Source organism: Lonchura striata, chromosome 1 (assembly GCF_046129695.1).
Source record: "Lonchura striata isolate bLonStr1 chromosome 1, bLonStr1.mat, whole genome shotgun sequence".
Taxonomy (NCBI): Eukaryota; Metazoa; Chordata; class Aves; order Passeriformes; family Estrildidae; genus Lonchura; species Lonchura striata.
The window spans coordinates 129,359,432-129,375,501 of NC_134603.1; the positions used below are offsets into that span (position 1 = coordinate 129,359,432).

General features: G+C 41.3%; 1 protein-coding gene across 1 annotated transcript; it reads right to left on the minus strand.

The window, feature by feature from the left end:
* Positions 1 to 8,901: 8,901 nt before the first annotated feature.
* Positions 8,902 to 11,781, minus strand: ARL4A (ARF like GTPase 4A). The gene is made up of 2 exons (XM_021538332.3): positions 11,633 to 11,781; positions 8,902 to 11,434 (listed from the first exon to the last, which is right to left on the minus strand). Exon 2 carries the CDS (start codon positions 11,366 to 11,368, stop codon positions 10,766 to 10,768), a length of 603 nt encoding a protein of 200 aa, XP_021394007.1. The 5' UTR covers positions 11,369 to 11,434; positions 11,633 to 11,781; the 3' UTR covers positions 8,902 to 10,765.
* Positions 11,782 to 16,070: the final 4,289 nt, after the last annotated feature.

Consider the following 16,070-nt stretch of genomic DNA (forward strand, 5'->3'; position numbering starts at 1 on the left):
CTCACATCAGAGATAAGCCCCCAGGAGGTACACCCTCACTGTGCTTTCACATGATGATAGGATGATTTAGGGGATGCAGAAATCCCCATAAGCCTGCACAACGGCTTTCTTTTAAGATCAAGCAATTACTTCAACAAAACAAAGTCTCACGCTTTCCCCAAGCCTACAGGAATACATTTAGTCATTTGATAAAACCCAAAGCTCATAACATCATACCCTAAAATCTCTACTTTCAAGGTATCTTTCTCCCTCTACCCAACTTTCAGCATTTCAGCTGCGTTTCCTAAAGAAATGAGTTATATGTAATTCCAGAGTATTATCTATAGTGGATTTTGAACCTTTTAGGCAGCAAGAAGTTTGATCATTATAAGTGCATTAGAAAATATTAAACTATCACAGCTTTCACAACACAGGGACAAGGAAGCTCCCTTTTCATACCTGCTCCAATGTTAGGGATTTCTCATCAGAAAGGTTTTCAGTTACTCGTACCTTATTAGTCAGAAGGAAACCTGAAGGCATCACAGCAGGTTATAATGTCCTCTTCTTATGGGGTTCTCTACTCACACCCTGTTTCTGTGCTCAGGTCAGCCCTAAAGACCAGCTAACAAGCTTTCCCTCAGCAACTCCCTCTCACCCTTTAATAATTTCAGACTGATTGCCAGTAGCCTTTCTGTGGTCACACCAGAGCAATTGCAGCTCCCAACATCTGCAGAAGCAGGTGCTGCTAGACTCAATTACAGTATCAATGAGCTAATGAATAGCTGGGGATCTACTTGCATTTTCAAAAAAAAAAAAAGTAATAAGTTTTTCTTCCTAGACAACAGTTTTGTTGCACAATTACACAGCCTTATCTCCCACCCACTGAATTTGATGGAAAAGCTACCTTTGCATGTACAAGTAGCTTTACTAAGACAATGTAAGAGGAAGTAATTTGGTTTACAATTTCTCTCACAGGAATATCTGGACTGTGAAATGTAGTGTTCATGGTAAATAAAACGTTTCACTGCACTTTGTAAAATAGATGTTATTTAATATCCTGGTCTTTGTACTTTCCTTCTACAAAGAGCATGGCCTTCGACCAACACCTAGAAACACTGGGATGGGTTTGCTAAGGCAAAGCACTACATGAGGCTCTCACCTGCCATAGATTGACACAGATCTCAAATGGCAGATACCTGCATTTTCCAACAGAGGAGCTGGCATGGATTTGGGGCTATCATTTCAGATATAAGTATAGACAGTTGGTGTAAAAGGCAGGTGTCTATATTTGAGTTAATCAGTTTATGTTTTCTGTAGAGCAGAGAGAGAAACAAGCCACAGCACAGAGTGATTTATCTGACCTCCCTCAGCCCTCCTGAACTAATATGAACCACACCCTAGACAAACATGTTTCTTTCCATTAGTTGTAAAAAGAACTAGAGATGCTTAAATTGAAAAAGAATGCCTCATTTTTATAGCTCTAATATTAAGTATGTTGAATCTTGACTGTTGTGCTGCTGTGCCTGTGTTATACTAAAAACACACAGCACTTCTTCTGCAAGGATATTATAGATGTAGTAATCTTCCCACAGGTAAACAAGAGAAAGAAATCAGGCTGAGTGAGATTTTCCAATACAAAGTAGATAATTATGGCCATGCCACTGAAAGTGGGATTTTAATGGAAGGAGAAAAAAAAAAGGTGGTTGTTTTTTTTTTTTTTTTCCAACTCTAAAGGTGTTGTACCCTTTATAAAATTGGCTGGGCAAAGAAAGACTGAAGAGTATGTCTAGTCTTCTGAGCAGATCAATGCTCCTTGGGGAGGAAGAGTGCTTTGTGCAGGCATGTATGTGCAGATGAAATGAATGCAAAGGAAGGATAAAGTGTTGCAGATTCAAACAGTTGGATCCTTTACCCCCTGTGCAGAGGCTTAAGTGCATCCATAAGGAAAGAGCCGGAAGTGATTTAGGTCAGACTAAAGCTATCATTAATACAGGATTTCTGTACTAGTTCTGCCTTTAAGAAAAAATAGACATCTATGCAAGATACTATACCCAGGCAAGCCACACCCTCAGCAACCCTCAGGATAATTTAAGGGTTATCAAAATTCCAGCAAACATCAAAAGATTCAATGCTTCTACTGGGACTAGAGCCTGCTCAATTTTATTTTTTTTTTATTGTTTAGAAATTTCCTGAAAATTTTACAAGCATGGGGTTTTTTTCCCACAAGGTGGACAAAAACCTGCATTTGATTTACTTCAACATCACCACTGTAAATGTATTTTGTTAAGGAGAGGACTTGAAATTATTAATTTTAAAAAAACAAAGGAAAAGATTGTTCCTCATTCTGTCCTCTGTACATGCTCAGTTTTACAACTGTTACTGCACAGAAATAGCGCTACTGACACTGATGAGAGAATTTCACGTGCAGTGAGTGAGCTCTGCAAGTTTGTATGATGTGTGTAGGCCTGATTTGCAAGTGCTAACTATTTTGACTTAAGGAAAAATTTTCAAATGTTTCCATTTGGAGCTGCAAGTTCAAACCTTTTCTTTTCATAAACAAAACTAACTTTGAGATAGAAGAAGCAGCAAAACACAAGCTTCTTTTTTGTTTATTTACATTCCCCTCTAATATACATATATTTTTTATTAAACGTAGTAAAAGGCAAAATGAATACTCTGTGCCAAGTTTCAGATATGTATGAAATTCCAAGGCTCTATTATGTTATTAATCTTCTGAAATAAGGATTTATATTTATAAAAAAAGTGCTGACACACCTGAACTCTGAGCAGTGGTAATGCCACCACCAAGAGCATGGTTCCCATGCAATGTGAACAGCCCAGATTACCTTAGCCTAATAACATGAAAGATTTGAAACAGAGGAAACAATTTCCAAGAATCATATTTCTTGATGCACAGCCACATTTGGGTTTAAAAGATGGGAAAACGTGAACCTATTTATATATTCTCAAGTTACACCCACAAAACAGGATCCCAGAGAAATTCTCACAAACAGGGTTTGCAAGAATACAGCAGAAGTGTGCGTAGGTAGATGTGGGTGACTGCATGGATTATGTATATAATCAACATGTAATGCTCTGTAATACTGAAAATAATAAATTGTTGTGAAGGGGTAAGGGTGGAAAGTGCATTTTACATGGATTATCTGCCCTAGTTCCTGTTCTTATTTTTGGAAAGCAATCAGCTCTTCGTGAGAACTCAGCACCACGCTGAGCCACCCTGGGGCTTTTCATGGCCCAGCCCTTCACTTTGCATTATCATCTGTTAGCAGCCACATCCTGTGCAGACTGATTCATTACAGCCAAGAAAGGCTGCGAGAACAGGAGACCCTCTGAACCCTGAGGTCTGAAATCACACTAACTTACTTCTCTCAATGCACTATATAAAATACAGCTACTTTTTCAAAGGCATTGCCACTCATTTTTGTAATTATTCCACATAAAAGCTTATTTTAAGACAATATGTTATTTTAACTCCAGATCCTTGCAAATCACTGTTACTTGAAAACACTCATATGCCTGATTTGGAAGACCATATGCTCATCCCAAGTTAATTTAGACATAAAACCAAATAATTTTGACCATTTTTGCTTAATAGCTATGGTCAAACAAACAAAAATCAGGTAATCATAAACTGATACAATTTATGAATATTTATTCATTGATGTATATGAAGTACATATTTTCGACAATGGTAATATTTTTGTTTTCTGTGAAGCTGAAGTGCATGAAGAGATACTCCAGTATGTTGAACTCGTATTTTTAAACTCTAAAATACATTACTTTTGAAACAGTATGATTTCCTGATGCATAATTATTGAAGACAAATATGTTGCAAGTCAATTGAAAAATCTGAGTGTCACAGTTTATTACTTTCCATTTCACTATCTTTCTAAATGTCCTAATATCTCACAATAGTTTTAAGCATAAATTTAAATGTAAGAGCAACTACAAGGTTCTTGTTTTACACATAGATGAAGAATCTTCAGAGAAAATGACCAACAAATAGTGGCATGGCTGGATGTACTAATCTTCAGTCCTAAGCTTTCAGTTTCCTGCATTAACTCTGGGACTTTAAATTACATTCTTTGATGTATCTGTTTTAAAGTTGCAATGTACACCTGAGTCTTTGCACAGAATTTTTTCTGTCTCCTCTCATGATTACAGCAATAGCAGGACATAAGCAAACTCTGTATATAAGCCAGTTCTATGACAGAGTGGCAGAAACACAATTGCTGAACCATGCAGGAACAGTTTGCTGGTACCAGTATTACCATAGCAAGCAGTGAGGGATGTGTACTGATGTGGCAATAGGAGAGCTGTCAGAAAGCATCAGTGTGGGCGCAGTCCATGAATCCCATTTGTCTCCTGTGTAACATGACTGATTACAGCTAAATTACAGTGACTTTAAATGTACAAGTCAAATTTCTAGGCTAATTAAAATCAGGGAGGCTAGCACTTCTAAGGTTAGCAAAATTCAGCTCCTGTACAACATACATCATAATCAAGAACAATGGGATATATATATTTTAAATAGAAATTCATTGGCTGGAGTTCAAAGGAAGCAGTGCTACTAATAAACCACAGACTGCCATTTTACTCTATTCCTTATAACAGGAACCAAATAGGCATAAACTGTGTTTGCAGAGATATGGATATGTTTCCCAAAGAATCAAGGTTCTATTAGAAACTAAATTGACTTACAGAAACACCTCAAGACAACTGAAAACATACATCATAGATATATACATATATTCAGAAATACTGTGGAGAATTTACATCTTTTGTCTGCAATCTGTTGAAGGCACTTTAGAGGTCATCATGCAACTGGTGTCAAGAGAACAGCAGCCCATGCTTCAACAACATACAAAAATTCTAAGATCAGCATAGTTCCGCTAATGTTAGAAACAAGAGGATATTTTTAGAAAATTTCCCTTTTTAAGGTTATCTTCATCCTGTTAAGCCTACTTTACAAAAAGACTGGCTTTACCTAACCAAGTCACTAAAGCACATGTGAACACTCTTCCTGATCCTCTCTATTCACAAACTGATCATTTTGACACCCAATTAATTGATGTTCTACTATAAAAAGTATCTGTTAAAGCTTTCAAGGCAAATGACACTGAAACAGGAAAGGGATGAAAATGTTATGCTCCAAAGGAAATAATCCTAAATTATCATTCATAAACTGGTAACAGAAGATAAGTGGTTACAGGGTTGATGGTACCTCTGGACTACATGTAGGGCCTGAGGTATCAGGCTTCACACCTTTACTTTGTCTGACCTAAATTCTACCATTTGGGTATTTTTAGAAAGAACCTTGAGATATGGCAGCTTGTGAGCCAGCCAGGAGCCCTCAGCACATTCAACAAGGCTCAATAACCCTGCTAACTTTCTCTTTTGTCATTTGAGATTAATACAGTGATTAGGTGACTTTCTTAAATGAGGTATTGTTTCATTTCAGCAATAGGAAAACTACAACGTATAAAATAATAAAGATTTTGAACCAATTAAGCAGTCTAAAATCATATATATTTTCCTAGGGCTCAATGTATCTTGAAAAGCTAGGAAAACCCAACAGATTCAAATCCTCTCTCCCTTCACACACCCCACAGCCAACAACTGTACTTGACCTTCTCCTTTCTAACTATTCTGTCATCTTTAGCTCCTAATTCTAGTGGAGCAGCTGTGTAAATATAGCTGGAACTAAGAAACCATAATCTTCAAAGCTCAGGGATTATGCTCTCTTACTTTCCTGAGCTTTTTGCAAGCAGGTATTTAGCCTGGAAGTACTATCTAGCCTCCCTGCCCACTTTTTTGCCTTAGATTTTGGGTTGCTTTTGAATAAAATCAGTGTGTGACTACTCAGTCCCGTGGGGAGCAGGCAGGCAGCATCACCCACTCACCCAGAGGTCCTGGGCTCACCCCCAGCCAGCACCAACAGAACAGGACACTGGCAGGAGGAAACTTAAGTCCTTCATTTGCTGTGTGGTTCTTTTGTCATCTAGGTCTACAAGACTTCAATTTGTCTTCTTTACAGATGGTTTAAGACTGACTAATGGTTTAAAGAAGGGCAAGGTACCAGTTATGTATTGGCCCTTTATTTTGTTCTCAGACAGGCAGGATGGCTGTGGGAGCCCACATGACAGCCCCCAGCATCACCCTGCTGTGAAGCCAGGCTGTGTATTTCCCTTCGGTTTATTCACACAACTCTGCAATCTCATACAGCTCCTAAAAATAATCACAGACTGAAGAGCAGCATTAGGGGCAGGCCTTCACATACCTATGTCAGTCAGAATTTAAAAAAAAAAAAAAAAGCTTTCCTCAACCCCCAGACTAAACAAACAGCACCCTACACATCCCTCCCAGCAGCAACAAAGATTGTTTTGGCTTGGGGACACAAATCTATCAGTGTGGGCTGTAAACTGTGACCCTCTCAAAAGATGAGTCACCCACCAGTAAAGTGAAAACACGATCCTAAAAGCACTGATTCATGCCTAGATTTCTCTCTCAGAAGTTAGGCAGCATTGCGAACACACATTTGCCAGCCTTCATGCACTGCAATCTGACAGCTGATTCACGACTGCATGTTAGGACTAGTGCCCTATATATGGTGGATGCAGGTCGACTATGTTTTACACACTGTGCCTTACCAAGTCCTTCGTAGCACCCATTTGTAGTATCTAAATCCTCCCTCCACGTCAAGAATGACACTTCTCAACAAGTTTCAGCCAGACACTAATTAACACTCTGCTATTAGTAAACAAATGATCCAAGGTACAGATAACATCCCCCCAAGGAGACAAAACTGCTTCACTAGGACCTGCTGAGGTCCAGAAGGGCTTAGCTAGCCCCCACCTGACTGCTTCCAGCTCCTTGCTGGTCTGTGACCACAAAGTCCTGGATAATGACCTCCTGCAGGCCCAGAGTGCTCCGTCAAAGGGTACAGAAGCACTCAAGTCAGACTGGGAAGCATGGGCTGGCTGTGGGTATTGCTTTCCACAAAAAGGATCAATACCGTCTCACTAAAACATGAAAATTTGAAGAGCAAAATGTTTCACTTTTTTCCAAATATAAATACACGTTCAGTACAATGCAACTTAAAAGTGATCTGAGAACCTGGAGCCTCATCATCTCGCAGTATTTCTCCTAGTTGAAACAGCCTGATGCTAACACACAGCTATGCAGCTAGAAAACAGATCCTGAAAGCTGGTTAACTGTGATTGTATGTGCATAAATAAATAGCTGAGGCAATGCTATGCAAACTCTCATAAGCTAAAACAAGTGATAAGGTGACAAGACCTTATAGCCTGTTGAATAACACCAATCCAGATGCAATTCCTTACCTCCTTAGAGAAGGAGGTTAGATAGTCACCTGAAATCTTGAAGAACAGTGTTCATGTGTAGACCTTAGAGCAAAAAGTATCTTCAATTTGAGATTTCTAACTCTAGCATTGTAACAAAATGACACCTGCTTATTCAGTTACTCTGAAGATTTTCTTACATACCAGTATCTAGGCCACAACTGACAATTTGTCATATAGAAAAATGTGATCCATGCCTGGCAGGACCGTGCCAGCAGGAACTCAATCAGTTCAGATACTGAATGCTCTCCTGCAATCGTCGTTTTGTTCATAGTTGGAAGACTGTCATAGTAATACAAAACAGTTTCAGAGGTAAAGCTGCATTTGTACACTGTACTCTCACAACTGTCACTGTAAAATTACAGCAAAACAGTTCTAATACAGATAAAGGCATAGCTTGAATTTAAAAATCACCCTCTAGAGTCTTGTACTTCCAAGTCAGTATTAACACAGTAAGAACCATGACATTTTAGAAACAGTACTCTCCACCTTCTCTCACTTTTCCCTCCAGAATGCTAGAGTACAGATCTGTCAAGTCTTTGTAATTAAAATCATTCACTGTTGTTTTTATGCATAGAAGAATTGAGGGAGACTGCCACGAGATAAAACACTAGCATGTTTAATATGCAGAACAAAACAGTTGCTTTTTTCCAAGCAGTATGTCTTTTCAACTATTCCCAATAGAAGCCTAATGAGTACTGAAAATGAAGCAATTAGTATTTGGTATCAGTTTGTTTACCTGGTACAAAGAGCCAGCCTGCCATCTCACCTTACTTAGCCTAGGAGTACATTGCATTCAATAGGAAGGAAAGTATTAACTAGAATATACCAGTTATACACCAAATTCATAGGACCCAGCATCACTAATAGAGCTTTTTCCCCAGGACTAAGAGCAACCTACATTTTGATGTGCCACCAGTTACATAAACAAAAATGAAAATATCAGGGTTTTGAGAAAGAGTATTCTGGTATTTGAGTATTCTGGTTCAAACTTAGCCATTTTCATTTGCAGGCTAAACAGTTTTTCTTGCCTATGCTTGGGTCCTGAAACCAATCAGAAGCTTGCCATATCAATACATTCTACTCATTGCTGTAACATCCCAGAAGAAAATTCACCCAAGGCTTAACTGCAGATGAATCCCTCGGACAGCTTCAGATACACAAGGCTAAAGACATTAAATCAAGTACCACCTGAGAGTACATGTGATATATGCCCAACATTGCCTATTAAGTGTTGTACGTAACACAAAACAGGCTGTAATATACAAGATGTTTCAAATCATGCAAGAGCCATAACTTTGGAAAAGACTCATGGCAGCAGATATTTCTTCCATGAATATAAAGACATACCATTGATCCGAAGTTTTCAATGAAATACCTCCAATTTCTAACACTGTGACATTTATAAGCCTCACCACATTTTAAGACTTTGGTTATTCAACAGAAATACTGATTTGAGTAAGAGCAGAACTATGTGCACAGAGGTTGATTAGAATGTACCACTGCAGCACAACAAGTCACACACCTTCTCTCTGCAGGCTTGTTTTCAATTGTTTATTGAGGTTTAAGAAGTCATCCACATTTCTATAAATATAGACATTACTTGAATAAGTGACTTACAATGTCACCAGTGCAGGTACATATATAACCAACATACAAAAGCTCCACTGGAAGCTACTTCAGTTTATTCAAAAAGGACCAAGATGTCATAAAAAAAACAAACAGCTGTCACTTTCAGTTATCAAAGACACTAAAGTGCATTTTTGGTTATCTCCTGGTCGAACAGCTGCTGGTTAAAAAGCTTGAATTTTTTTTTCAACATAGCTAAATTACATCAATTGACATTCGGTTTGTAGCTGTCATCCTTCTGATACATGGCAGCAGGTAAGAAAAATGTATTACTTTACTGGTTGAGAGGAGGAAATTGATTTCGCTAGTTTTTACCTTTTTTTTTTTTTTAGTCTGGTGTTTTCAACAAAAGTTTAAAGATATTCTAACATTCTGATTAATTTCTACAGCACCACTAAAGTTAGTCTTAAAAATCCAGGCTCTGCTTTAGCCCTTTTAATTGCTAACCAAGTATCTAAAGAGTCACTTGAAGCTCTGTACCAGTAAGAAAAACTACCCTCCCTTTTCTGTCAAGCACTATCCTGCCCAGTTAACACTGTTTGCACACTCTGTAAACAAGAACAGCTTAAAGCATAATTAAAGCAGAACACAGGCCCATCTTGAAAATCTTCTTCCCCCTTTCCCTCCCCCCCCACCCCCGCCCCGGTAGTGTCTAATGTTTGAGTGTATAAAGCATTATTACATTCCTAACCACAAAATACTGTAAGAGTCACAACAGAAAAGCATACGTTGAAAGTGACATAGCAATACCGCTTTAATAAAATGGGGTATTTTGGGGAGATACAAGATGTGCTCCTCTAATTTTAACTCCATCTTTACCTTGTTATAAGTATGTTGTATTGCCAGGAAAGTCACCAATAGGGCAAAGAATGCTGCACTGGTTAGAACCGCAGCACCCATAGTTGTTCTTTATAGATCCTTTACTGCAATTCATTGACTTTCGATACTAGGAGAACATAGAATTCACCATTCAGAAATAAATTACTAATTTTGAGTAACAGTTTAAACCTGATTAGCACTGTATAATGATGAACGGCTACTTCTAAAAAACAAAAACCTTATAGACCAAAAAACATGCTATATGTTGAGAAACCACTTTTTCATGCTCCATCGTGTTGTTTACAGTTTTTACTTGTCAAAGTCTTTCTTTTACCAGTTGAAGAATCCACGGCACTTAAACTTTGAAGTGTTTGAACTGAACATGATTCAATTTCAAAAAGTGCCAAATTAAAAAAACCTACTCATGTAGCCAAGCTTTCATAAAAATCCTCAAACAAGGTAGAAAAACCAGCCTCAACAAAATTATGGGTTACTAGCTTCATACATGTTTTTTAAAGCTGTATAATGTTCACCTAAGCACTCCACTTACGAGCATCGGAAGTTTAAAAACACAAAACACCTTCAATGCAAATTGCTTGCAGAGGGCACCCTCAAACATATGACTACAACACTAAGCAGAAAACCCTCGTTTTATTTGGCTATTTAGACATCCATGTCACATATACCCACCCATCCATTTCCTGATAGCATTACATCATCTATTAGGGCTTCTGAAATAATACAGAGCCAAAAAAACTCAGAAGAGACTAGTTAAAAAAAAAAAAAAAAAATTCCACAACTGCACAGCCTTCCTGCACACAGCAAGGTTGTGCAACTGATTGTTCAACGTAACTAAGCTTAACGGCATCCAAACAGGCAGGCCTGGGTTTGGAAGCTGTCTTACGTCAAATTTTGACCATGTAACTACTCTAAAATAGAAAGGTCAAAAAAAGAACTCATCTCTTCTTTTTCTGCTGCCTCAACATTTTCCTTCGCTTAATTATCATATCATGTAGTTTCTCCAGTCCCTCTTTAAGTCCGTCTCCAATGATTGCACAGGTAGGCTGCAAATGCCAGGGTGTTGAAGAACTCAGCTCGCTCATTGCTAACATTTTCTCTATTTCAGAAAGGGAGAGGGAGTTCCTCAGGTCCTGCTTGTTAGCAATGATAAGGACAGGCACTCCTTGATTCTCAGATATCCTAGTAATCTTATGTAGTTCTGTTTTGGCCTCCTCCATCCTCTCAACGTCGACAGAGTCCACCACAAACACGATGCCATCGGTGCACCTTGTGTACGACTTCCACAGCGGCCTCAGCTTCTCCTGGCCGCCGACATCCCAGAAGTGGAAAGTGACCGTCTTCGAGTTGCCCAGCGTCACTTTGATTTTCTCCGTATTAAATCCTTTAGTGGGGACAGTGTTGACGAACTCATTGAACTGCAGTCTGTAGAGCACCGTCGTCTTCCCAGCGCAGTCCAGCCCCAGGATGACGATGTGAAAGCTCTGGAAGGAAGGCAGGCTGGAGAGGATCGGCGTCTGGTCCGAGAGTCCATTCCCCATTGCCAGAAGGGAAGGTGACAGCAGGCTGCCACGAGCAGAGGCGGCTCCCGCGGCTGCGCTCGGCTCCTGCCAACGACACAGGCGGCGTTAGGGCCCGCTCCGCCAGCGCCGGCCAAGGCGCCGCCGCCCGACTGCGGGGGCGGCCGCGGGCAGCGCCGCGGAGCGCCGCACGTCCCCCGCCCCGCCCGGCGGCCGCGGCCGCTCCCGGCACTGCGGCTCGCCCGGCACCTGCGCCCCGCCGCCCCTCGCCGCGCCCAAGCCTACCGCTGCTCCCTCAGCGCGGCGAGGGGCGCGCTGCCCGCGACCCCATGTCCAGGCGCCGCCGCTGCTCCCGCTGCTGCCCCCGCAGTCGCTCCCGCTGCGGCTCCGGCTCCCGCAGTCGCTGCTGCCGCTGCCGCTCCGCCCGCGCCACTCTCCGCTGCATCTGCTGGTGGGGCGCCTCCCAGCGCGCGCCTAGCCCCGCGCGCCCCTCCCCGCGCTCTCCCATTGGCCGAGCCGCGCGCGGGGGGCGGGGAGCGAGCCGCGCTCCGCCTCGCCCATTGGCCGAGTACCGCACCGGCCGCGGCCCAGCGCTCCCCGCACACGCCCTGCCTCGAGCGGCCCCCGCTCCTCCTTCGCCCCCCCGGGAGGCGGAGCCGCTGCCTCACGCGGGCCGCTCGGGGCACGGCCGCGCCCTCCGCCTACGACAGCCCCCCCGGCCCGCGGCGGGCGGCAGCGCCCCTCCGGCGGCCCAGCGCCCCGCCCCTTCTGGGGACAGCGCGCGCCCATTGGGCGCCGGTGCCGTCACTCCCCCGCGGCCCGGCGCTGGGGCTGGCCCTGCGCTGCCCTGCCGCTCTCCGGGGAGCGCGCTCATTGGGCGCGGCTGCTGTCACTCTAGCGCGCCCCCTGCCGGCCCGGGCGGGGCCTCCCGCGCCCTGCGCCGCTGCGGGCCCGGGCGCGCCCGCGGCACGGGCGGGCTCGGGGGCGCTGCTGGAGTGAAGGGGCGCCGGGCCCGGCCCCGGCCCTGGCCCTGGCCCTGGCCCTGTGCTCTCATCGTACGTGCTCTATCTGCCTTCGTCCGTCCCCACAAAACCGGGGACAGACCGGGAGGGGCCGGGAATAGCGTAGCGAATGGCACCGTTCTGACGGACGCTTGGCGCGCAGGGATGGCAGCGGTGCCCGGCTCTGAGTGAGCACGCAGTGGTACCTGGCGAGGTTGCAGCAAATGTTTCCCACAGCACAGAGATATGATAAGTAATCCTGCATTTTCATATCTCAGGCTGATTTGAGCAGTGAAATGTTTCCCGGAACTAATAACGTGTGTTTGATAACACATTGACTACATGTTCTGTTTCCAGAGCAGTATTTTGTCTCGGCTCTCCTTGCTGCCCTGCCATGGTTCTGTTCCTTCCCACTGCTCTGTTCCCGTGGCACCTTTGCCACTGCCGTTTACTGCGCTTTACCTGGCTGCTGCTGCTGCCCGTGTCGGATGTACCCCGGACCGCGGTAAAACAGCACGCAGAAGGATCAGAGCGGAGCAAGCTACCAAAACCTTCCTCTATAGCCCCTAGATAAAAATTTTATTCCATCAGTCCTTATGATAAAAGCATATGTTTAACTGTTAGCTAAAGCTATTGCGCTACTCTAGTCTACCTGTCCAAATGTACGTTTTTCTCTACTCAGTATCATATGGTTGGGGCTGGAAGGGCCTTTAAAGATCATCGAGTTACAGTCCCACTGCTGCGGGCAGATACACATTTCATTAGACCAAGTGGCTCAGAGCTCCATCCAACCTGGCCTTGATCACTTCTAGGGATGGGGCATCCACAGCTTCTCTGGGCAACCACCCAAATCTTTGAGCAGCTGGGCCTCAGTAAAAGAGAAGTGTCATTTTCAATATTAGTCTTGCCTTTTTGTCTAGAGGACTTTAAGATTTCTTGATGTGGCTGCTGAAAAGTGTTAATTTACAAAAATATTCAGACAATCATATTTCTTTTTTTTCCCTTTGAAAGCATTGTAGTCCATATTTTAAATCACAGATTATTTTATGTAAAAGAGAAGTAAATGAATAGTAAAAATACATATAATAGCAAAAAAAAAAAAAATCCATCATGTGCTGTAGGCAATGTTTCATGTTATTAAAGTGTTAAATTATCCATTCTAGTCCTACTAAAAATAGCAAAATTCTAATTTGTTTATATCTGAGATTAATATTTCACTGCTTTTATCTTTGTTCATTATTTGCATCCTGATCTTGCAGCTGATTCTTTTTGAGGAAGTGGCCTGTTTGTATAGGAAAGTGATTTTACATCTGTGGAAAGGAGTTGTAAGTTACTACCCCTAAGGCCAGCTGGTATGGTTTTTGATTTGGCAGTATTTTACAGCATTTTTGCATAACATAAAGAACTGCATAGCATACAATGTAATAGGAAAGCATCTATAGTGACAGGAAAAGTGGGCCTTAATTATATAATAGATGGTTTTCAGTCATTCAAAATGGGGCAGAAACGAACTGGTATTTGGAGGTACAAATACCTCCAAAAACAATGTATTTGTATTCCTTAACAAATGCCTTAAGGAATATTACTTCCAATAATAGATTTATTAATAAAGTTTGCAAGCTGAAATAAATAAAATTGACCTTTATCTCCCCCTACAAAATTAGCTATCCCCAATTTTTAATGGATAAATATGCCTATTAGATATTACGGTATCCTAAACCTTCATGTCTGATTGTTACCAATAACTGTTCAAAACACAGCTTCCTAATAATACATTTTAAAACTAACTCCATGAGAATGGATATTGGCTAGCTCATAACTTCATGGAAGGTATTTTGATTTTAAACATAAGATGCATAAGGCTTGTTTTTATCTCTTGTTCTGCTGAAAAGCAATCAATACATAGTATTTTATTGAAAAGGGAGGGATAAAGAACTGATTTTTTTTTCTAAGGTATAGTATATACAACACAGTAGGTGGAGAAGGAATCCCATAAATCTTGGAAAAAGAGTTTTATGACATCAGGGATGTCATTTTAAGATTAGGCAGAAATTAATATCTTCAACAACATGAGCATACCTGTATTTGTATATATATACATGGAAATAATCTGTGCTCTCCAGAAAATGCTTGGACACTCCCTACAGTTAATTTATCACGTTTACCTGTTGTAACTTGCTATGAAGTGAATTATGATCTCTCTGGGGCTGAGACTATTTTTCACTGTAAGTCTTCTTTGCACCTTGATCTTAATTAATGCCTGTAGGCACTTCTGCAAAACAGCTATTAAATAACAATCCAAGTGGATCAGTTCCTCCCATACACTTCATGCTGCTTTAGAAGTCAAACGAGCAGACTGGGCAGGTGTTGTGGAGTAATGGTATCTAAATTAGTAGGAGTGTAGAAGAGTTGACACATTCAACCTCTGATAATTGGAGGTAAGGGTAAAGCAAGGCTCTGATTATCCTGTAGAAGTCTTGAATGAAGGTGTACAGAAAGAACATCTTTCACACTTTTCAAGTGTGTAGCTAAATGGGAGGAGTGGGCTGTTCTTAGATGACAGCTGAAAATAACTGCAAAATACATGTAAGAGGAAACAATGGTGAAAGGCTCAAGCCACATGCAGAATTTTCAATGCAAAATAAGGATGAGCCTAATATCTGTGTTGGGGTAATTTCACATATTGATACTGTTCTCATTTCCTGTCTAATCTCTGCAGATCTGAGTTCTTTCTTCTCAGAATTCTTTAGCTTCTGAAAACAACTGCAGCTTCAGCCTCTATGGGCTAAAAAACTTCTCTCCTTTCCTGTTTATACAGTGTATGAATGTAAATAGTAATATATTATTTTCTATATATGTTTCTTACATATATGCTATAAATATTTTCCACATAGAAGAGGGCAGGGCCAGGGACAAATCACTGTGTCTCAAGAAAAAGAAGCAGTACCTGCATAACATGCAGCTTCTTCACTATGATAAAGTAGTTGGTTTTGGGTGTTTTGTTTGTTTTTTTTTTTACATTCTCTAATGGCCCAGGGATAATTTTGGTTCAGAGCAGTTTGAGGGGCCCAGGGATCCAGTGGTGCAATTATTAACTGCTTCTGAGAAACTTAGATAGTCCTTACTAGGGATATGGACCATGAAATTGGTTGAAGTGTTGCCAAGAAAGAATTGGTTTACAGTAGAAAGATAAGATTCTTGGAAATTTTAACATTATTGCCCAGCAGAGACTTAGGTTACCTTTTAATACATATCACTTCCTTCACTGCAGGAGCTGTCTCACAGTGCCAAGATAATAAAAATGCAAAGGATCATCAAACATCTACTTGCCAGGTTGTGGGTATTCTTCACAAAAAATCGTCTTTCATATGGAAATAGCAATTCATGGAAATTAAATCTAGCAGTTCATGAGAGGTTCACTGTAGCAGGACATGAAATCAGAGCTTTCATTAGTGCTGGTCATTTTAAAGTTAAATTCCACTCACATCTAGTGATGCAGCAGATGAGAAATTCCTTCCAAAGAAAAGATAGTAGGCTTGAATTTCCATGGCCAGATATGTACATTATTCCTTTTGTTTTCATTAAATATCTTAATTCTGAAGAACAAGCTAATGGCATTTATTATCATATAATAGGTAAATAGTTAATCACCTTAGAGTTATTTTTCAATAGCACCACATAGTGTAGCAAATTTGATTCAAATAAAATGAAAAATGAATAAT